At 53.7% G+C, this 21,883-nt stretch overlaps 4 protein-coding genes across 10 annotated transcripts in view; 2 read left to right on the top strand and 2 right to left on the bottom strand.

Moving 5' to 3' along the window:
• The window catches only part of Hpdl (4-hydroxyphenylpyruvate dioxygenase-like), a gene marked incomplete in the record, with an annotated part of 3,055 nt that extends 1,582 nt beyond the window's left edge, over window positions 1–1,473 (top strand). Inside the window, 1 exon segment of the mRNA XM_013521662.1 lies at window positions 1–1,473. Within this exon segment, the coding sequence (XP_013377116.1) occupies window positions 1–824 (824 nt within the window).
• A 101-nt stretch (window positions 1,474–1,574) lies between these two features.
• Mutyh (mutY DNA glycosylase) lies at window positions 1,575–10,800 on the bottom strand. Of its 6 annotated transcripts, XM_013521656.1 has the most exons (17): window positions 10,731–10,764; window positions 9,862–10,092; window positions 5,465–5,585; window positions 4,824–4,972; window positions 4,697–4,736; window positions 4,518–4,591; window positions 4,342–4,383; window positions 4,188–4,259; window positions 3,998–4,111; window positions 3,818–3,915; window positions 3,588–3,732; window positions 3,447–3,510; window positions 3,093–3,284; window positions 2,849–2,985; window positions 2,616–2,768; window positions 2,385–2,426; window positions 1,575–1,756 (listed from the first exon to the last, which is right to left on the bottom strand). In XM_013521656.1, exons 2-17 carry the CDS (start codon window positions 9,964–9,966, stop codon window positions 1,646–1,648), a joined length of 1,659 nt encoding a protein of 552 aa, XP_013377110.1. In that variant the 5' UTR covers window positions 9,967–10,092; window positions 10,731–10,764; the 3' UTR covers window positions 1,575–1,645. The 6 variants fall into 6 exon arrangements, with proteins under 6 accessions (XP_013377110.1, XP_013377111.1, XP_013377112.1 ...); XM_013521657.1 differs by lacking the exon at window positions 9,862–10,092 and having other exon boundaries at window positions 10,731–10,800; XM_013521658.1 differs by lacking the exon at window positions 9,862–10,092 and having other exon boundaries at window positions 5,465–5,601; window positions 10,731–10,798.
• A 101-nt stretch (window positions 10,801–10,901) lies between these two features.
• Toe1 (target of EGR1, member 1 (nuclear)) lies at window positions 10,902–14,284 on the top strand. Of its 2 annotated transcripts, none has more exons than XM_005398712.2 (8): window positions 10,902–11,036; window positions 11,685–11,827; window positions 11,913–11,953; window positions 12,095–12,191; window positions 12,319–12,477; window positions 12,727–12,986; window positions 13,173–13,332; window positions 13,407–14,284. In XM_005398712.2, the coding sequence occupies exons 1-8, from the start codon at window positions 10,985–10,987 to the stop codon at window positions 14,025–14,027; spliced, it is 1,533 nt and encodes a 510-aa protein (XP_005398769.1). In that variant the 5' UTR covers window positions 10,902–10,984; the 3' UTR covers window positions 14,028–14,284. The 2 variants fall into 2 exon arrangements, with proteins under 2 accessions (XP_005398769.1, XP_013377115.1); XM_013521661.1 differs by having other exon boundaries at window positions 12,289–12,477.
• Window positions 14,285–14,391: 107 nt separating this feature from the next.
• The window catches only part of Tesk2 (testis-specific kinase 2), a gene marked incomplete in the record, with an annotated part of 134,585 nt that continues 127,093 nt past the window's right edge, over window positions 14,392–21,883 (bottom strand). Inside the window, 6 exon segments of the mRNA XM_005398714.2 lie at window positions 14,392–15,831; window positions 16,309–16,426; window positions 17,267–17,353; window positions 17,560–17,643; window positions 17,906–17,990; window positions 18,209–18,291. Coding sequence (XP_005398771.1) covers window positions 15,143–15,831; window positions 16,309–16,426; window positions 17,267–17,353; window positions 17,560–17,643; window positions 17,906–17,990; window positions 18,209–18,291 — 1,146 coding nt within the window.

Genomic DNA, 21,883 nt, shown 5'->3' with positions numbered 1-21,883 from the left:
AGGGCTGCCGCGTGCAGGTGCCCCCCGTCAGCGTGCGGGACGCGCAGGGCGCGGCCACCTACGCGGTGCTCAGCTCTCCCGCGGGAAACCTCAGCCTGACCCTGCTGGCGCGCGCGGGCTACCGCGGGCGCTTCCTGCCGGGCTTCCGACCGGTGCCCTCCGCGCCCGGCCCGGGCTGGGTCAGCCACGTGGACCACTTGACCTTGGCCTGCACCGCCGGCAGCTCCCCTGCGCTTCGGCGATGGTTTCACGACTGCCTGGGCTTTCGCCACCTGCCTCTGAGCCCAGGCGAGGATCCGGAGCTGGGCCTCGAGGTGGCTGCAAGGTCCGGGCGTGGGGGGCTGCGGCTCACCGCCCTGCAGACCCCGACGTGCAGCGCTGTCCCCACCCTCGTGCTGGCCGAGTCCCTGCCGGGAGCCACCAGCACCCAGGATCAGGTGGAGCAGTTCTTGGCCCGGCACCGGGGGCCGGGCCTGCAGCACGTGGGGTTGTACACTCCCAATATCTTGGACGCCGCGAAGGGGATGGTGGTGGCAGGAGGCGAGCTCCTCGCGCCCCCTGAGGCGTACTACCGGCAGCCTGGCAAGGAGGGGCAGATCCGTGCGGCGGGGCACCAACCTAGCCTTCTGGCGCAGCAGGGAATCCTGATAGATGGTGAGAAAGGCAAGTTTCTGCTACAAGTCTTCACCAAGTCCCTCTTTGCTGAGGGCACCTTCTTTCTGGAACTGATTCAGAGGCAGGGGGCCACAGGCTTCGGCCAGGAGAACATCCGGGCACTATGGCAGTCAGTGGAAGAGGAAGCTACCAGGAGCCAGGAAGCCTGAAGGGACCCTGAGCTGGGAGCACTCACCGGTCCCGTTGCCTTGGGGGTCCCGGCACAGGGTCTGCTGGTTCTGAGCCACACCCACGGAGCCCGCCGGTGAACAGCTCCGCTCTCAGGGGCCCAGTGTGGCCTCCAGTTGAAGCTCCCTGGGCTCCAAAGTGGAACTTTTTTTTTTTTCAAACTCAAGTTATTTACAGTTTAATATCTAATACATACGCAAGATATAAAGAACAAGCAAAGAATTACACCATTAGGTCAAACAGAACCCGTATTTTTGAAGCCCTTATAATCCTCTCTGATCACATTTCTTCCCTCCTCCAATTTTAATTATTAACCCTTTGTTTTTCTGTAATGTTTCACTACATATGAAACATATCCTGAAGTATTTAGTTTTTGAGGTAGGAATTTGAGCCTAAATCCTCCTGTGCTTCCCTTCCTAAGGGAGCGACCACCGCAGGTGGGGACAAACTGAGTCAGGATTATCACAATCACCTGCCCTAGGTGACGTCACTACTCCAGTCATAGCTGACCTGAGACCTAGAGTGAAGGCGTGGGCGTCAGCCCTGGCAGGTGTTCCCTGCAGCAGCTGCCACTTTCTGCAGGGGAAGGGGAAGCAGGTGCTTTGGAGGGAACCCCGTTTGCCCAGGCTATCTGGAAGCTCAGCCGGGGAGTCAGGACCCACCCACCACTTTCTGGGCTCCTCCTCGGGGAGAGATGAAGGTGGTGGGGAGAGGATAGAAAGCTCTCCAGATGACTAAAAAATAAGCACTTTATTAAACTACAGGATTCTCAGAGGTAGAGCTCAATAGGATTCCAGAGGCATCACTGGGCTGCGTGCGAGCTGAGAGGCTGGAAGTAATTATCCAGGACTTGCTGGCCCCGGCTGGGCTTCTTCCAGCTGGACGGAGTAGACACCTGGGAACTTCTGGAACTCTGTACGGAAGCCAAAAGAGGGAACATCAGGGGATCCTCTCCTTTTCCCCAGTCTACTGGTCTAGAGCAGGTTCTGGCCTAGAATGCAACAGAGCCCTCCGCCTGGCTCCAAGCATCCGCCCCTTCAGTCCGCTCTCCAAAAGGCAATCCAAGCAAATCTCCCTAATGTACAAATCCAACTCCCCCACCTGAGATGCATCAGCAGCCTGGTTCTCAGGCCCTGGCCGAGCTGGGCAGGTGCAGCCAACCTCCAGTTAAACTGTGTGCAGCTGCTTGAGCACTGCAGACGGCACTGTGCCCCTTTGCACCTCTGCTCTTAGGCCTCATCCTTGCTGTGGCTCCTCCACCCCTGGAGAAAATAACTTAGGGCCCCAGTTAGCAACCTCGTCCTCCCAGTGGCCTTTCTCGAGTCTTTCCTCCACACAGAACTGGGGGCCCCCACTCTGCAGCCCACAGAGCTACCCTGAACGTCTCACACACCTGGAAGACTATCGCCTTGATCCCCAGCTCAAGCACTATTCCTCTGTCCCCTGTAAAGCCTGGAGAATGCTCGACCAAACATTTGGCAAGAAAAGACCGGAAAGCCATGGACTCGGGTCTAAGGAGAGGTGCTCGCCATGAGACTCACCCTGCAGGCCCCCGGCCGATGCGCCTCATACACTCGGAACACCTGGCCGAGGAGAGAAGGAGATAAGACGGGGCTGGCACCTTCTCTGCCTAGCCAAACGCCCATGCTCTGCCCTCAGCTTCACGCCCCAGCACTCTCACTGGTGCCTTTTCCTTTTTATACAGTAAGTTTATGTAGATTGCGGCAGGTAGGAAACACAAAAAGGGACAATGTAGACAACAACTGTAGTGCCTTTTTCATGGCAGTGGAGACAGCTGCAGTGTGAAATTCTTCGCGCGTCAGCCAGCGGGCGCCAGGTGGTGCGGTGGTGCCCGGGGTCTGCCCCTCCAGGGCCAGGCCGAACACTTGGTAAGTGAGCTTGATGTGCGAGAAGGTGTGCACCACCTGAGGGAGAGGCAAGGGCAGAAACAGGCTTGCGGCCGTGGCCCTGCGGCCATCACTGCTGGCCCCTCCCACTCGCTTACCTCCCCGAGGTGCTGCAGGCGGGTGGCTGGGAGGGGCCCGGCCCACTTCCGCAGTTCCTGCAGCAGAGCCTCGCTGGGATGCTGTCCTGAGGGTGCCACGGTCACCGCTGGGAATTCCCATAGTCCTGCCAGCAGGCCTGAGGGAGAGAGCAGCCTGGTGTGGTGACTTCGGGGCCTCGGCTGCTGACTTCTCCATCCCTCCCTGCTGCTCGGGCCACTGCCCCCAGGCCCAGGACCCTGGTACCTGAGTGGGGCCTCTGCACCAGCAGCACGCGGGCACCCCCAGTGGCTCTGGGCTGTTCCAGAACACAGGTGGCAGAGTGCTCCTCCCTGGGGGGCCTCCGGCTGGGCTTTCGGGGAAAGTTGGCCACTCCCAGGGTACAGTTCCAGGGTTCTGTGTGGGGCAGGCACAGCTGGCACTGTCCAGTGTTGGGAGCTGGGAACAAAGACCCCCAAGTCATGCTCAGGCCACGAGGATGAGGTGGCCAGCCCAGAGGCCATGCTGGGCCAGCTCTACAGACTCTGCTCAGGAATGAGGCTTCAACAGGCTGCTGCCTGATGGCCGGGGCGCTGGGGCCACAGCTGGGGCTGTGCTCACCACACTCCTCCACGTCAGGACCACCTGGCAGGCTCCGTGAGGCTGAGAGCGGCTCTCGAGTCACCTGAGAGGCACAGGCAGAGTGTAACGGGGAAGGGTCCCTCTCTGGGACTCTGGCTGGTCCTTCCCCAGGGAGCTCACCCTCTGGTGCGCCCGGCACAGGCTCTGCACAGGGCAGCTGCTACAGAGAGGGCGCTGTGGGGTACACACTGTGGCCCCCAGTTCCATGGCTGCTTGATTGAAGTCTCCTGGCCGGGCTGGGTCCACTAGCTGCTGGGCTAGGCTCCTATGAGAAGGGGATACCACTATGAGCCAGTCTTTGAAGAGACCCTGCCAACTGCCTCCATCACCAGCGTCCTCCAGTATCCTACCAGAGCTGCTGAGAGACAAGGGTGCTGCTGGGATCGGCACCAATGGCCCGGACACGGCACAGCACCCGTACGACATTCCCATCCACCACAGCTGTTGCCTGGTACAGAGGAGCCCAAGAGTTAGGCTGGGCAGGGAGCAAGGGGCAGGAGGACACAAAGTGCCAGTGGGCTCCAGCTCACCTGGCCAAAGGCAATAGATGCGATGGCCCCGGCTGTGTACCGCCCCACACCGGGCAGGAGCTTCTGCAAGGCCTCTGCTGTACGTGGCATATGGCCCCCTAGCTCTCCTACCACCTAGTTAGGGTAGGAAAACTCAAGGTTATGAGCTACCTCAGACCCTGAGGCCCCCAGCTCCCAGCCCCCTCCTTACCTTTTGAGCTCCCTCTTGCAGCCGACGGCCGCGAGAATAGTAGCCCAGGCCAGCCCAGAGCTGGTTCACCTCCTGTGGATGTCGTCACAGAGCAAAGAAATCAGTGGCCAGTCCCTCAGGTGACTCCACTCCCCTACCCAAGGATAGCTCTCACCTCCAGGGAAGCACTGGCCAGGTCCTGCAGCGTTGGCCACTTCTGCAGCCCCAAGGCAGGCAAGAAGAAACAGGTAAAGGGTGCAGGTGGTGAGGGAAGCCTGCTGTCCACCCACCCCAAAGTGCAGGCTTCATCTGGAGCCTGACCCGACCTCCCCCTCCCCCTCCCGGCATCACCTGCATCCATCGGGTATAGTAGTTGATCACTGTGGCAACCTGGGTCTGCTGCAGCATAACCTCTGACACCCACACTAGGGGAGAAGGCTGGCGTGAGTGCACCGCTCACCTGCCTGGTCCTGGCCTGCAGCCCCGAACCTGAAGACTTCTAGGCAAGCAACCCCGCCTCAGACACTGACCAGCGTATGCCCGCTTGTCCAGGTCCACCTCATCCTCTGCCTGTCAACGCAGCCCAGGAGGGGCGTTAGTGTGGAAGGGGTCGGCTGCAGCCTCCCGCCCCAGCCCCCTTGTCCCTCGCCTGCTTACTCGTCTTCTCCAAGGCAGGTCCCGCTTCTCCCGGTCGTACCAGCTCAGCAGGCTCCCCCGGAAGGCTGTGACTTCCGCTGCGTCTCGGAACAGATGGTAGGGGCACACGGGGGCCTGCAATACCGCCTCCTCCTGCTGTGCAGCTAGGCCTGCGGGGGCCCGAGGATGCTCAGCGATCATCCCTGCACAGGCTGAGCACCAGGCCCTAGAACAAGGTGCTCCCGCTTAGAGCTTCCCCCAACCCAGCCCCCTGCTTCAGCTTTGCAGCTGGAGGGACACCAGATTCTGGCCCCACTTCTGGCCTTAATTTTCTGTGTGCTACTGCTGGCTCCATTGTTTCTGGCCATAATGAAAACCCCCCAGCTTCAGCCAGGCATAACACATAGCCATGCAGGGTGTCCTATTTACCAAACTAAGTTCACTTGACGCCATGAAAGCCACATGGGGAGGAAATGTCCAGGCGACTACCCCAGTTTCCTCGTGAGAAAGCGGCCAGAGCCGTTTCCCCCAAGTCACACGGCAGCAGAATTAGACCTTCCTTCAGTCAGCGCCTTCTGCCTTTCTCCACATCCCTCCCTTCCCGGCTTGAATCTGCCCCCGTTCACAGCCAGGGAAAGCAGCTTCCCCGCCCGGCTCCTCACCGTCAGCGGGCGGCGGCTTGGCACGGCTGCCACTGCGGGGACATCGCTCCCCCCCCTCCTGGCTGGCTGCCCGCTTCCTGCGGCCACCTGCCACGGCCACTCGTGGCTTCCTCATGATGGCCTGGAACAGAAGGACCCCGCAAGGGCAAAGGAAGTGGCAGTGAGGCTGTCGCGGGTCCCTGCAGGAGTTAGAGCGCCTCTCCCCTGAATCTCTCATCTGGGGTCCACTCTCTCCTCGAGCATGCAAGATGCCCACGGCTTTCCCCTGGGCTCTGGCAGCACCAAGTCAGGACCAGTAGAACTGAGCAAGGAGCCTCGGGACCCGGCATGAATACAGCCCTGGAGACACTGAGGCCCGGCCTCCTGTGGGGGAGCACTTGTGCATCCCTGCTGCTCTGGGTGATGAATGTGTGGGTAGTGGTTATCTCAGGCTGTCCGGGAACAGGGGCCAGGTTTCTCTGCTTACAGATGTAGCGTGGGTACGCTGAAAGAGCCTTTAGTAGTCATCTAGTCCAAAAGCTCCATTTGCTCAAAAGGAGAAACCAAAGATCATACAGGGAGAAAGACCTGCCTTGGGAGATGGCAACTCAGGGGGAGATATCAATACGCTGCTTCTATTCCTAATCTTTTCTGGATCTGGTAAATCAATATGACATGTCTCTGTTTGTTTTCCTGAGAAACCACTTTGAAGATATCAATAAGTAATACAACAAGCATTGTTAATGTCCTACCACTCTTTGTAAATCTGTATTGTTTGTATTGTTCTTTTGCTATTTTGTAAGTGGCTGTCTGTTAATGTGTTTTACTTCTTTTATTTTTAGAATAAATTTTTTAAAAAGTCATAACTGGTGACCATTAGCAATGAGAAAACATATCTGACTGATCTTTGCCTGCCATTTCTTTTCTGTTTTGAGGTAAGGTCTCACTGTGTAGTTCAAACTGGGCTTGAACTCACACTATGCGGCCCAGGCTGGCCTTAAAACTGCAATCCTCCTGCCTCAGCCTCCTGAGTGCTAGGATTACAGGTATGCCCCACCATGCCCAGCTTTCTGGGGTTTTTTTTTTGGAGGGAGTTTGTTGAGGTAGTTTTACTATAGTTCAGGCTGGCCTCAAACTCACAGCAATCCTCCTGCTTCAGCCTTCCAAGTGCTAGGACTGTAGGTGTGTGCCACCAGGCCTGACTTACCTTTTCTTTAATAGCAAAAGGCAGCTGACACTTGGTAAAGGTGTGCCAGGCCCTATGTAATGCTTTACTGAATCTCTTGCTCAACCCCCTGATGGCTCCAGGTACAGTTACCTCCACTTTAGCCAGAGGAACAGGCTTGTAGAGATTAAGCAACTTGATCTTGCAAACCCAGAGTCTGCACTCTTACAAAGCTTTAAATTACCACCTCATTTTCATCAAAAGAACTTCCTTCTTTAGAGAAAAAAAACAAACTTCCCTCCATTTGCACAGTTCTCCTCCTTTCTCCCTTTACATGGAAGAAGGCTCCCTCCTCTTGCCCAGGTTCCTCCTCTGATCTTCCAAGACCTACTCCAGTGTCCTCCCCTGGAGCTTTTTACACCAACTGTAATTTCACATTTCCTTGTGATTCTTTGGGTCAGTGCCTGCTTATCATGATAGCAGATGACAGGTTCTTTTGACCCACAGATGATTCTGAGACTGGGCCAAATACCACAAGCACACACAGGCCCGCACAAGGAAAGCTTTATTGGCGGGAGGGGAGGCTTCATCTGAAGGAAGTCAGCAGTTGATTGAGTGACCAAACTGCTCCCCAAACAGAGACCGGCATTTTTATTGATTTACTGGGGTGGGATAAAGTCTGCTCATTTTGCCAGGTATGGGGGTGCACAGCTGTAACCCCAGCACTCGGGAGGCAGGGGCAGGATTACCGTGAGTTCAAGGCCACCCTTGGCTACATAGTAAGTTCAAGGACAGCTTGAACTCCATAACAAGACCCTTTCTCAAAAAAAAAAAAAAAAAAAAAAAAGGTCTGGTCCTTTCCATTGGCCAGGAGCATGGCTCCAAAAGATGTTTCTTCTTGTGAAGGATCTGAACCACTGAGTGGTCAGCCAACCCATCTTTAGAGGCCATTGAACTTTTGTGCATCTGCTGCTATCGTCTATCCATAGGGTTGGCCCCTATGATAGGCCTGAGGACTTCAAGTGCTTGGGCTTTTGTGGATTTTGAAGAAGCACAGGGGTAGACGCGCGCACGCGCGCACACACACACACACACACACACACACACACATTCTAATAGGCAATAGGCCAAGTTAACTCTGTATTTTTTTTTTAGGTTTTTTTGAGACAGGGTCTCACTAAGTAACCCAGGCTGGCCTCAAAGTTTTGGTGATCCTCCTGCCTCAGCCTTCCAAGTGCTGAGATTACAGGTGTGCACCACCATGTCCGGCTCACTCTATCTTGGGCAAATCATGTAAATGACCCACATGTTTGTGCAGAGCTGAGTAAACTCTGACCCAAAGATTAAGACGACAGACACAATATAAAGCGACAGACACAATATAAGAAAGATGCCACACCTTTATCTCATTTTAGTCACCCGTCAGACAGCTGCAAGCCCAACACTGCCTGGAAAGTCAGTAGCCCAGGCAACTGTTATAACCCACATGTCAGAGGTAATTTTACAGCAAAGCTAGTGGTAAACTAATAATGTATTGTCCAACTACATGGCATCCAAAATTAGGGATTTTTAAATTGACTGAGAGCAGGTGCAGCTAGAGGACTTGGAATTTTCTTTGGTAACAGTTCCTCATTTTATGCAAACCTGCTTCTGTGTTTTATCAAGCTCACATGACAGGTCTATTAAAACATGCCACGCTACGAAGGGTAATAGTTTACTATGCCCAGGGGTTTGTCACCCCAGCTTTCCCTATCACCACTGTGCCATCACGGTGACCCCCTATCTATTAAAAAAAAAAAAAAAAAACCCAAGAGCCAGGATTAGGTCTCTGCTTATAACAGACACTCAGAAGCTACTCTTGCTTAAAGCACTGATTCTTCATAGGCCTGCAGATGCCCAGTGGGTAAATAAAAGCAGGGTAAAGGTATGTGGGTCTGCCTTTATTGTGCAGCTTTCTCTTTTACCACCTTAAAACAGTGGGAATTTGTATTGGGAAGCAGGAAGAAAATGTTCAAATGGGAAGGGAAACAAAGGTGCTGGGGTGGGGAAGGAATAAGGATTAAGAGAAAATAAAAAAGAACGGTAGAAAACAGTTTCAGCCAGGCGTTGTGGTGCATACCTGTAATCCCAGCACTCAGGAGGCTGAGGCAGGAGGATTGTTGTGAGTTCAAGGCCAGCCTGGACTACAAAATGAGCTCAAGACCAGCCTGAACTGCATAGCAAGACCCTGTCTCAAAAAGACGAAAAAAAAGAAGAAAAGAAAAAAAATTTTGTAAAGGGAGAAGCTAAGAAGGACTGAAGGGAAATGAGAGGAATGGGGAAATGAGAGAAAAGAATTAAGATATATTATGTACAGGTAAATTCCCTATGATGAATGTGATCATTATATATGTCAAAAGTGTACTAATATTAATTTTTTAGAAATTGTGCTCAATTCTACAAATAGGAATGTTTAAACAATGTTTATTGCCAGGTATAGTGGCACACTCCTGTAATCCCATCACTTGGAAGGCTGAGGCAAGAGGATCACCACAAGTTCCAGGCCAGTCTGGGCTACATAGTGAGTTCAAGCCCAACCTGAACTACACAGCAAGACTCCACCTCAAAAACGAAACAACAAAAAAACCAGCGCTCATCTAAAGCTGATAATCTTCCTTTTTCAATGCCATAGACACCAAGATAAAAGTAACTAAGGGTGCTTGGGTGTGGTGACACAAGCTTGTGATCCCTGCACTGGGGAGGCTGGAGGCTGAAGCAGGAGGATCCTTGAAAGTTAGCGGCCAGCCTGGGCTACATAGTGAGTCAAGGCCAGCCTGAGCTATATAGGAAGACCCTGTCTCAAAAAAACAAAACAGACAAAAAACTAAGGTACATATTTCCAAGATGGGCAGGGACATCATAATCAACAGATTACCAACCACCAGCTTTTAAATGTCCTGTTCCAAGCTACAGGGCCAGCACCTAAAGTCTCCAGTCATTGTCCTAAAACGGCTGAAAACAGCGAGCTTACAGGCAGATCACCCCCTGACGAGACTGCCCCATACCGGAGCAGTCACCCCATGATGGGAACTGAGGCTATGCGCCTAAGCAGGAGCAATCGTCTTGCGATGGGACGGAAATGCGCCCTCAAGTGACAACCACTGCTCCAGGGCCACTGAGACGATAACAAAGAGAGCTGAGACGATAACGACCACCCCAGACAGTTGGGTTTGGTATATCTTCTGCCCTTGCCGCACTTCTTCCCCCATCTCACCCTGAAGCTCACGCCTCGAAGTACCCTCAAGGGCAGGGATGAGGACGCCAGCCCCTTTGCCTTCCCAGTGCGGTTACACTGAATATTCCTTTCCCGCTTCACCATTCCATTTTCCGTGTTCTCTGGGGGCCAGAGGCCACATGAGGTTCGCTGGGACCCCCTGAAGTCAGACCTGCCCTGGCCCAGACCTTCAGCGACGTCCTGCCGCCCGCTGTGCCCGCTGAATCAGCCCTGCAGAAACTACAGTCAGTACCGTGGGAGAGGCGAAGGAGGCGCGTCCCTTCAGGATGGGGAGCCCTTGCAACTCTGAATAATGATGAAAAGGATGCAATAGAGAGCAAAGTTGAGGATGAAGTTAAAACACGTGAATAAACAAGGGCCGACGGCTGATGGGCTGAGGGTAATGGGAACCGGGCCGGAGGAAGGATCTGGCTCCAGTAGGGAGACTTTTCTCACGGCAGCAAGAGTCACGTTCAAACTCTGTCTAGGGCATTTACTCTTCCTAATCGCTTTATAAACTGTCCTGTCCTCGGCAGCCCTTCTGCCGCAGCCTTAACGGAAATCTACCCCACCCTCGCTCGGCCGTCGCTCTCCACGCTCTGCAGCCTGATGCCGCGGGGCGCTCCCGGCCTCCTTCGCTTCCTGGAACGCACCGCGCTCCCCACCCTCCAGGGATCGGCTCCGGCCCAGAACTCTCTCCCCAACGCGACCCTCTCTCTCCTCGCCTAGTTTCTAGGTGTGCTTCACGCTCGGCTCCGGCAGCGCACCCTCCTCTGGGATGCCCGGCCGGCCCATCCCCACCTGTGCGGTGCAGACTGAGACAGCGGACCCGCTCAGCACCCGCACTCCCGCGCGCGAGCGAAAATTACCTCCAGCGCGGCCTCCCGCGCGCGACTCCCGGCGCGCTCCAGCGGGCGTGGCTAGGCTGGAGGCCGCACCAGCCAATAGGCTCTCGGCGCGCCGAGCCGCCCCTCCCACCGACCCGGATCTGAACGGAAGTCCGCCTGGACCGCGACGCGGAGCGCGATACCCAGGCCGGTCTCCTAAGGCGTGAGTCGAGCCTGCAGGAAAAGCGGAAGCTCCGAACCCCCACCGATCGCTCAGGCGAGGATCGCGGAGCGTCATGGCCGCGGGCAGTGAGGACAGCGCAGCGTCGACTCCAGCGGCCTCTGATGGTGAGCGGCTTTCGAGGGGCCGCTCTCAAAGCCTCTGCGCCCCGGGGGAGGCAAAGGCCTTGGGCCCGTAGTTATAGAGACCTAAGGCTCTGAGGACCCTGGGAGCTCCTTCCGCCTGAGCCCGCCACGAGGAGACTACACATCCCGGTGTGCACCGCGCTGCGCTGCGGAGCCCGAGTGTCCGGGCGGGTCGGGAGATGCGGTCTGAATGGAGCGCACCACTTCGTAGTTGTGGTTCGGCAGAATGTGGCGGGTTGGGCGCTGCGATCCAAAGGAAATGGGATGTATTGCGAGCTCTGAGACCCATACCCCTGAGGGGCCATGAGAACGGTAGTACAGAGGCTGACGGAGTCTTAAGGGAGCTGAAATCCTCTAACCCTGCAAAACATTTCCTGCAGGGCGCGGGGAGAAAGAACATTAAAAAGTCTAGGAAGTGATTTCCCTGTGTCTTAGTTACTGGAAAACTCTGGCTTCTGCTCTCCAAGTTCAGGGGACTGTCTGCTCCAAGGCCTGTGTGTAGAGCATTGTAGAATACACAGGCTTAAGGGAAGAGCTGCCAGTGGAAACTCAGGTTCCCCTACCTCAGATCGGCATCTTCTCGTGGGACCTTGGCAGGGCATGAGCATCCGTCGCTCTCCTCTATCCCAGGTGGTGTCAACAAAAGCCCGAAGTCTGGGGAGGAACTAGGAGTCCAGGTTCCTGTGGTGGATGTGCAGAGTGACAACTTCAAGGAGATGTGGCCGTCCCTCCTTCTGGCCATAAAGACAGCTAGCTTTGTGGCTGTGGACACGGTGAGAGATGGGAACAGGGACAGCAGGTGGTCGTGAAGGGGCTGGTGCCTGGGGCCAGTCACAGCCCTCCCTTTACCATCCATAGGAGCTAAGCGGGCTTGGGGACAGGAAGAGTTTGCTGAACCAGTAAGTACAAGCCTTCTGTTGAGTCCTACTCCTGGCAGGAGACAGACCTCAACTCCAGAGTGGGGGTAGGGACGTCCCAGTTCTGGCTGGTTTGGGTCTTCCACAAGCTAAGCCACAGCCACCCCCAAACGCATCCCCCAGGTGCATCGAAGAACGTTACAAGGCCGTGTGTCATGCCGCCAGGACCCGTTCTGTGCTCTCTCTAGGGCTTGCCTGCTTCAAGCAGCAGCCAGACAAGGTATGGGCCAGCTCACTGGCATTCCAGGTCCGTGGCAAGGGGGAAGGAGGAGGGTCGAGATCCTGGGGAGCGCTGAGTGTGAGGTTTTTTCCTCCAGAATCTTGACAGAGCAAACCCCCTCTGTCAGGGTGAACACTCCTACCTGGCCCAGGTTTTCAATCTCACCCTGCTGTGCATGGAAGAATATGTTATAGAACCAAAGTCCGTGCAGTTCCTGGTACAGCATGGCTTCAACTTCAACCAGCAGTATGCCCAGGGCATCCCTTACCATAAGGGCAATGACAAGGTAGGGCTCCAGCTTGCCTACCCTCAGGGCTGTCACTTATGCTCTGGGCTGGGTGGTGAGGGAGAATCTGCTTCTTGCTATGAGGAACACTTGTGACAGGGCTGGGGAAACAAACCGATACAAGTGTGGGTAGCACCGGGTTAGGTAACAAGGGAGAGCTTCTCTGGTGGGGGTGGCTGGGGTGAGTGTCCGGCGGAAGACGCTCTCTAAGGAACTGTTCTTTCCAGTGACTCCTCTCCTTCCAACTAGGGTGATGAGAGTCAGAGCCAGTCAGTGCGGACGCTGTTCCTGGAGCTGATCCGCGCCCGCCGGCCCCTGGTGCTGCATAACGGCCTTATAGACTTGGTGTTCCTGTACCAGAACTTCTACGCACACTTGCCCGAGAGCCTGGGGACCTTCACTGCAGACCTGTGTGAGATGTTCCCTGCAGGCATTTATGACACCAAATATGCAGCTGAGTTTCATGCCCGCTTCATGGCCTCCTACTTAGAATATGCCTTCCGGAAATGGTGAGGGAATGGTTGAGGGAATGGGGTGGGGCCTGGTATGAGCCTATTTCATTCACTTAAGATATTTATTGAGCACCTACCATGTGCCAGGCACTGTTTTAGGTGCTGAGGATTCAGCAGACAAAAAACTCCTGTTCTCATGGAGCTTATGTGCTAGTGGACCAATACCCTCTTGCGCTGTTGCAGTGAGCGTGAAAATGGGAAGCAGCGGGCAGCCGGCAGCCCACACCTCACCCTGGAGTTCTGCCGCTATCCTCCTAGCATGAGGACCCACATTGACTACCGCTGCTGCATGCCCCCTGCCACCCACCGTCCTCATCCCAACAGTGTTTGTGACAACTTCTCGGTGAGAGCGCTCACCTGTTTGCTGGGGGGGTGGGTAACATCAGAACCTGTTCCTAATCCTCCTTCCTCCTCTAGGCCTATGGCTGGTGCCCCTTGGGACCACAGTGTCCTCGGTCCCATGATATCGACCTCATCATCGACACTGATGAGGCAGTGCTGGAGGACAAGCGGCGAAGGCGGCGGCGTAAGGAAAAGCGGAGGAGGGCTTTGTTGAGCATGCCTGGGACTCAGCCTTCCAGGGAAGCTGAGGGTTGTCCTCCCACCAAGCAGGCCTGCGGAGACAGCCTCAAGACTGAGGAGATGGAGCAGAAAGTGACTGACGGTGAAACCAAGGACCATCCTGGCTCTCAGCAAGGTCAGGGAAATGACTTGGAGATGGCGCCTCAGCCACTAAAGCCTGAAACAGCTGACACGGCTCCTGCAGAAGAGCCAGGGAGCCAGGCCAGTCCTACTCGAGTGCCTGGGGACGGTCTGCACCGGGCTGGCTTTGACGCCTTTATGACAGGTTACGTGATGGCCTATGTGGGAGTGAGCCAGGGGCCCCAGGCCTGCAGCTCTGGACTCTGGCTACCTGAATGTCACAACAAGGTCTATCTGAGTGGGAAAGCTGTCCCCCTCACAGTGGCTAAGAGCCAGTTCTCCCGATCCTCCAAAGCCCACAACCAGAAGATGAAGCTGGCTTGGGGCAGCAGCTGACCCAACTACTATTAGCACTCAGCCCAGGAAGGAAACCTGAAAGCGTCATTTGGGTCTCTAACCTGTGAATGTCACCCCAACTGCTAGTGTTGGGGTGAGGAGTTCTGTCTGCACCCCCTTAGATGTTCCTCAACTCAGAGGCTGAGGTACAGGGGAACAAGAAGGCTGACCAGCACCTGCAACACCAACTTTATTTTTTAAATCTGAAAGTGTCTTGGGAAAGTTTTACAAAAAAACAGAAATGAGTTATGAAAATATTTGACGATCTTCATTCTTTGGTTATTTCTTATTGCGGCCCCGTAAGGACAAACTGTTCCCAAAGCTCCAGCTATAGCAGGAAGGGGAAAAAAAAACAGTCCAAGTATAAACCATTTAATCACCGGCATGTATTTGTTCACAAATACATAGAGCAGGCCCTAGGGCCTACAAAACTAGCCCCACTCCCAACCACAAGGTTGAAAGTTTTATGAGGCAGAACATTAAGACTCCTTTATAAATATGAAAATAGATTAATCACCTGGAAAAGGTCTTTGAATAGGTTAGCTAAGAGCCATGACCAGCACACTGCCTTGCCCTCCCCTTGCATAGAAACGTAGTGACGTGGTCTGACCATGCAGTAAGTGCAAACAGCAGTTATTCAAGTGTCTTAGACATACTGGCAAGAAGCACCCCAATCTTCAGGTCTGAGAAACAGTCGTGTTTTTATACCTCCTGGTCAGCTCCGCTTTACCTCTAGTAGCTTCTATGCCCCAACAGAGGGCAAGAGAGATCTAGTTTGGGAGCAGAACTGGGGTAACAGCAGCTTGCCAGCTCGGCCTAGAACTAGGGGTCCTGGTCCTGTCTGGGGAAATGCACTGGCATCAGGTGAGGACCAGAGTTCCTTGCTGGATTTCAGAGGCTTACTATCAGCAGTTGCCCCTAAGTAGGAAGGCTTTTTGTTGCTGCCTCCCTTTTCATATGCAGCCATTGGGCACCGACAGCCCAAAAGTTGAGCGTGGCTTGGCTTAGCCAGGCTGCACTGCGGGCTCCAGGGAAGAGTTAAGGCTGTGCACCGGGGGGGCTCTGTGGCTTCAGGTGAAGGCTCATCCCCAAGGTGAGGTAGGGACTGCCCTCCCTCACCCATCTTGCTCTCCCCGGGTCTGCGGGCCCACACCTGAGACAGAGCAAGAGCCTGCTGGCCTTTCTTCTTCCACCTCCATCTCCTCAGAGGCACCTTCATGACATGAGCCCAAACCGTTTTCCTCCTGGGGACTGCAGCAGTCCATGGCCTCCTGGGCGGCAGCGGCTGGCAGGGCAGGCCCTTGGAATGGCGGGATCTCTCTGACTCTGTACTTGAGACTGCTGAGGCGTGGTGCAGGCCCCTCTGACAGTGACTCTTCACAACTCACAAATGGACAGGCTTTATGACGCAAGAACTCGGGAGAGCCAGGCAAAGAACGCCATCGGCGGACAGGTGGGGCCGGGGGCTCCTGCCAGCCAGCCTCGGGCACAGTCCCAGGCCCTGGTGCATTCAGGTCGAATACGAGGGAGATGACAGATTTACTAGGGAGGTCAAAGAACTTGATCTTGCCACCCTTGAGGTCCTGCCGGGCACTAAAAGGGTTGACTTTGGGGGTGCGGGTAGCACCATCTTGGGGGCGGTAGTAAGGGTCCAAGACGCTCACTGTGTGTGAGGCCTTACGAGAGAAAATATCCGACTGGCTTCGAGACAGCCAGATAGTGCGTCTGGGACGTGGTGACTTGTGGGGAATCTTGTCATCCAGGGAGCTCAGTCTCTTCCCACCAGGCACTTTCTCCAAGAGACCTGGAGAGCAACAGTGAGTCACGTCTAGGTTACTCTTGCTAGTTAGGAAGCAGCAGCACTTTATCACAGTGTTCTCACATGGCAAAGCAAAGGAGACAGCCATCGTGTCCCAGTTTATCAGTGAGGACAGACTCAGAGGAAGTAATAGATCAAATCATAATCAAAGTCCAGTACCTTTTCCCAAGACCTCCTGTCCTTCCTTGCTTCGGGACCTGCTATCTCGCAGTCACAGCCTTAAGGGATAAGCTATCAGCTTGTGCTGTCTGGTCTGACCTTTTTTTTTTTTTTTTTTTTTTTTTTTTTGGTGGTGCTGGGGATTGAACCTTCACCCTGAGCTGTATCTATTATTTTTGACACAAGGTCTCACTAAATTGATTAAATTTCCTGGGCTAGTCTGCAACTTGGGATCCTCCTGCCTCCACCTCCCAAGATGCTAGGATTATAGGCATGCGCACCTGGCTTGGTCTGATCGCTTACCTTTAGTGGTAGTCTGCAGCTTCCTATCCTTCTCTAGTTCTTCATGCTGTAAGCGGCTCATAATTTCCTCCAGGGTTTTCCCAATCTCCACAAAGGATGGGCGCAGTTTGGGGTCCATCTGTAGGCATCCACACCGGCCATGAGCCCTGCCCTCCATTTCCCACTCCAAAAACGGAGTTTGAATCGCATTCTGGCACTTTTTAGGACTCAGATGTACAGCTAAGAGCTCTGTACTGAGGTCTCAGGCCATGAGGGTGATTCCCAAGGTTTAGATCAGGGAAGACACTATTGCCTACTAACCTTCCCATCTCAGCCTCTTCTGTCCGATACTCTCATTTGGAACAGAAGTCTCCAAAGGTGTACATTCACACTGGGTCTTTGTTTTTGAGACAGGTTGTCTCAAAAATGTCATTCAGGTTGGCCTTGAGCTAACTATGTAGCCCAGGGTGGCCTTGAATATGTACATGTAGCAGTCCTTCTGCCTCAGCCTCCCAGTGCTGGGATTATAAGCCTGCTCTGCCATGCTTGGCTTCACATAGGTTCTTGAGTTCTGCTGAATGTTTGGGAGGTACCTGAACAAACAAGCTACCCTTTGGTCATAACAGGTCTGACCCATAAAAAAATGAATGCTAATAAGAGGCTTTCTCGTATGCCTCAGGACTGGCTAGATCCACAGTCCAACAATAAAATCTGACCAGAGCTCCACTATCCAAGGCAAAGGGCAGTAGGTCTACCCTGCAGGCAGAGGACTGGATAATACAAAGCAATTTTTTCTCCTCTTGGCCCAGGGCTCTGGAGAGTGGCCAGGCCAAGAGGAAGAAGTGAGGTTAGTGTTACACGTCCAGTAAAAATAAGGTTCCTTATTTTAATCAGGACTAATTAGCTGCCTCTCCCTAAAGTCCTAACCAGGAAAAAAGTACTTAGCCCCTGACCATAGCCAGGGGAGAAAGACACTCACATTACAGCAGTTGAAGGTGAGCTGCAGAAAGTCTGGGGGACAGTCTCCCACCATGTGCTGGAAAGCGTCATAGTCCAGCCCGAAATTCTGTGGATGGGTACGGCGGGGGAACAGGGGTATGGGTAGACAGGTCATCACCCCCCACCCGTCCTGGCCTGTTCTCTAGAAGAGGTTGGGAGCTGCCTCGAGGAAGTACACACAACCTGAGTTCTAGCAACTCCACCCCAGGGACCAAACACATAGCCACAAGCCAGCTCCACCCCGGTGGCGTGGGCCCCAGGCCCGCAGCTTACCTCGGTGCGGGGAAGGTAGTCCGGATCAGCCTGGATGCGGGCGATGATCTCGCAGAGGATGATACCGTAAGAGAACACATCTGCCTGGTGGGTGGTTAGACCGCGGTTTCCCTCTCAACAGGGTGAGGGAGAGGTTTCTGCCCCCAAGTCTAACCACCCTCATTTGGGCCCTATTATCCAAGTCACCTCTGATGACAAACAGGCTCTGGGCAACTGCAGAGGCCAACCCTGTTCTAGGCAGGAAGGATGTCGATTCTTACCGTAAACACAGAGGGTGATCTTAGGCACTAACTGCTCATAGAGTGGCTTCTACAGAGAACCAGGCTTTGAGCTCCTCCAGACTTACCTTCTCATTATAGGGCTCATCTCGGAGAACCTCCGGTGCCATCCAGAAGGGTGAGCCCACCACCGCCAGCTTCTCACTCCCCATGCTGCGAGGCGGGGTTATAAGAGTGAGCGTGCCACTGCCTGGCACAATGGGACCTTTGGACTGTTGGGACTTTCTCTCAAGGATGGGCACAGGCTGGGACTGACCGAACTCAGGAGGCGAGACTGAGCTGTGACTAAGTCCCGGCTCTGGGAAGGAAGCTGGGCTGCCCTGGCTTTCATGGCCTCCTCTGTGAGCCCAGGATCCATTAGGGCCGCTCACCTCACATCAGGGATCTTCTCAGCCAGGCCAAAGTCAGCCACCACGGCAGAGTAGCCATTCTCATCCTTCTTTATCAGGCAGTTCTAGGGTTCCCAAAGGAAAAGAAGGCAGGCTAAGGCTCAAAAGTATGGGTCAGTCAACTACAGAGTTACCACCACGCCTCTGGTATTTTCGTTTGTTTTTTGTTTGGTCCGGTGTGGGGACTGAGCCCCGGGCCTGGTGTATGCTAGGCAAACACTGTACCACCGAGCCATACCCCTATGCTTCCTCTGCTTCCTAGAGAATCACATTCTTAGGCTGACTCCACTGCTCAGACCTGGGGGCCTTTTTTTGTTTTCCTGATTCTGGGGCTTCAACCCAGGGCCTTCACACTGAGCTATATCCCCACTCTACTTCCTTTTAATTTCTTTTTATTTTGAGACAGTCTCTCGCTAAATTGCCCAGGCTAGGCTGGAACTTGCCATCTTCCTGCCTCAGCCTCCCAGAGTGCTGGGGTCACAGGCATGTGCCACCATGCTTAGCTCAGACTCGGTGGCTTCAAAGACAGCCATGTGAGAGTTAGTTCTGGATCGTAAGTGGCTGTCTTACATTGCACTTTAGGCTCTAAATACAAATATTTATCTTTACTTTCTAAGTACTAAACATTTCCTCAGAGAACAAAACAAGACCCTTTGTCCTCTTGAAGCTTATAATCTGGTATAGAGGACAGACTTGTCAGTGTGCTGGCCCCTCTCCTACCTCAGAGTGCAGAGACCCAACTCCCAGGCCTGACCATGCCAACTGCTGTAAGCACAGGACAAGTATCCAAGCCGATACTTTCACTGCCCTCAGATTCAAGGTGAGTCTCAAGGTTAACATCTGCATGACAAAGCCAGGCGTGGTGGTGCACACCTGTAATCCCAGCGCTCCGGAGGCTGAGGCAGAAGGATTCCGTGAATTTGAGGCCAGCCTGGGCTACATAAGGGAGTTCAAGGGCAGGGCAGCCTGCATACAGAAACCCTGTCTCAAAAAAAAAACCAAACCAAAGAACCAATACAAAAATAGAGCATCCGTGAATAATTTTAACACAAGTGACTTCATATTGGAATTTCAGAAAGAACATCTTAGCTCTGTTGTGGAAAATGAATTGGAGTAAGAGCTAAATCTTTTCAAAATGCATGGGGGTGGGGGAGCCCGGCATGGTGGCACAGCCTATAGTTTGTAATCCCAGCACTTGGGAGGCTGAGGTAGGAGGATCTTTGTGAACTGGGGACTACCCTGGGCTACAAAGTGAGCTCAGGGCCAGCCTGAACTGCATAGCAAGACCCTGTCTCAAAAAGGCAAAAAAGAAAAGGATCTGCATGACAAGTCTACGATCTGACTAGGGTTATATCTCAGTGATAGGGTGTGTGCTCAGCATGCATGAGGTCCTGGGTTTGATTCCAATACCACAAGGAAGCCTATGAATCCACTGAGCCAACTGGCCCTATGCCCACCTTCCTGCCCCGGTTCCCCTATGCGCTCCTTATCCAAACTTCTAACAGACATGCTCGCCTCACTAAGCTTGAATAAACCCAAGGAGCCTTTGCTCATACCATTTCCTTCCACTTAGAATATTCTCATTCACATGCATATTCTCTGTCTCTTCCTCTGTCTGTTTCTCCCTCCCTCCCTCCCTGTCCCTCTCACACTGGGCACTGAACCTAGGACCAGGCTCATGCTAATATGAGCCCCATCAACTCTTTCTCCCCATGCAAATCTGAGGTCCTTTAATGCAAGCTGCCTTTCGAGCTGTCCTCTCCAGCTCGCACCCTCATTAACCCCTTTGGCTCCTCCACGCCACTTCCTCTTTTCAGTCTAGCAGAGGCTGTAAGTGCCTCAGGCGCAGGTTCTGGTTTGGGCTTTGCGAACATTTTTCAGTGCAGGGGAGAGGCTGAGGACACGCTCACTGAACAAATGCTGCTGTCTGCACAGAGAGGATGAACCCAAGTGACCTATAAATAAATACAAGGCAGCAACCAGTTCTCCCCAAATAGCTGCATTCAACCAGTTCTCCCCAAATAGCTGCATTCAAAATAGCCCTACACCACTCTGGCTCGGAGACGCCTCACCCCGCCCCGTCCTCCAGAGGCAGCAGAGACAGGGCTCACAGAAACATTTCTGGGGCCAGCAAGGCAGCTCTAACCCAAACCAGCCCTCCCTTCTCCTTGCCATCCTTAGCACGGAGTTGCCCAGTAACCTCCTGCTTAATAAGACCGGCTTCAAATCGGTTCCTTATTCTGACCTGGCTGTGATCATACTGCATTCTCTGATCCGGAAGAGCCTGCGATTTCACCCCACCTTCCACCATGGGTACACGTGCATCGCCAGGCTCCCGGGGACTGCCTTGCGTTTGTCCTGGCTCTGCGTCCCGCCAGTCCTGCGGATCAGCAGCCCAGCCCCCTGACTTAACTGTGAGAAGATGGGCCCGAGGCCAACCTGCCTGTGAGCCAAAGCCCTGGGTGCGCTCACTCACCAGTAAGGCAGAGGCACCTCCGATCTGTCAGCTCTTCCCTCTCCCTCCTACTTTACCAACAACACAGACTGTGTCCAAGGCTCAGTCTAAAGTCCTATTTACTATCTGTTTTACGGTCCTCAGAAAGAACCATGTGAAAGCTGGCGTGGGAGCAGGTTCAGAACAGAACACGGGCACTGTGCAGCCCTTGTCAAAGCTACTCCATCCCTGCCCTGTCTTCATGGTCACGGGCACTCATGCTCACTCATGCAGAGCACCCGGTGAGTAGAAAGGGATTTTGAGCAGCATTGCCACAGGAACTGAGAAATGGCCAAGGCAGGAATGATCCAGGCCCCACAGTGTGGGGCGAAGCGCCTTGCCTAGACCACCTGGAGCGTGACTAGGGCCTCTCTCACGGTTTCTCCACAGCCAACAGCTGTACATTGCAGCCAAAGAGGAAAACAGGAGACAAACCCAACCAAGCCAAACAAAAGAAAATAAAAACAAACAAAAAAATCAAACTTTAGGATTCTGCATGAGAAGCCGGGCGTGGTGGTTCACATCTGTAATCCCAGCATTCAGGAGGCTGAGGCAGGAGGATCACTGTGAGCTCCAGGCCAGCCTCAGCTACCAAGTGAGCTCAAGGCCAGCCTGGAGTACACAGTGAAACCTTGTCTCAAAAAAAAAAAAAAAAAAAAGGATTCTGCATTAGAGGTGATAAGAAAAATGGGGGAGCCCTGACCTAGAGTAGCCCCTCTGAGTTTTCCCAACAAAATCTTGTTACCCTTGAAGGGACACAGGCTAGTCTGCTGTGACTGGCAATACTTGTTCTTTTCTCACATTTAGTCTTCACTGGCTTCCGCTGGAAGTACAGCACTCTCATGGAAGACTCCAGTGAGCACTGCAGCACTAAGCTCAACTGACAGAATTAGTTGATCTTTGTGTGTGTGATACAGCTGACTACTTCCTTACTTACTTGATTCAGAAATCATGTTAGTACTGGGTGTGCAGAGAATACAGCACTCATGCTCATACAACAAACGGACCAGCTATTAGAAGACAGCTGGAAGCTATTTTCCCCTGGCTTCTGTGACACTAGTTTTGCATTCCCTTTTCTACCTTGGGACTCTAGGCTTTTCATCATGACCTTCCTAAAATGTAAAGCCCTATCCTCCTCTATTTAAAAACTGATAATGGCTGGG

Source organism: Chinchilla lanigera, unplaced genomic scaffold (genome assembly GCF_000276665.1).
Source record: "Chinchilla lanigera isolate Chin_1 unplaced genomic scaffold, ChiLan1.0 scaffold00063, whole genome shotgun sequence".
Lineage (NCBI taxonomy): Eukaryota > Metazoa > Chordata > Mammalia > Rodentia > Chinchillidae > Chinchilla > Chinchilla lanigera.
The sequence above is the reverse complement of the archived record's forward strand: the minus strand, read 5'-3'. Positions and strand labels throughout refer to the sequence as shown.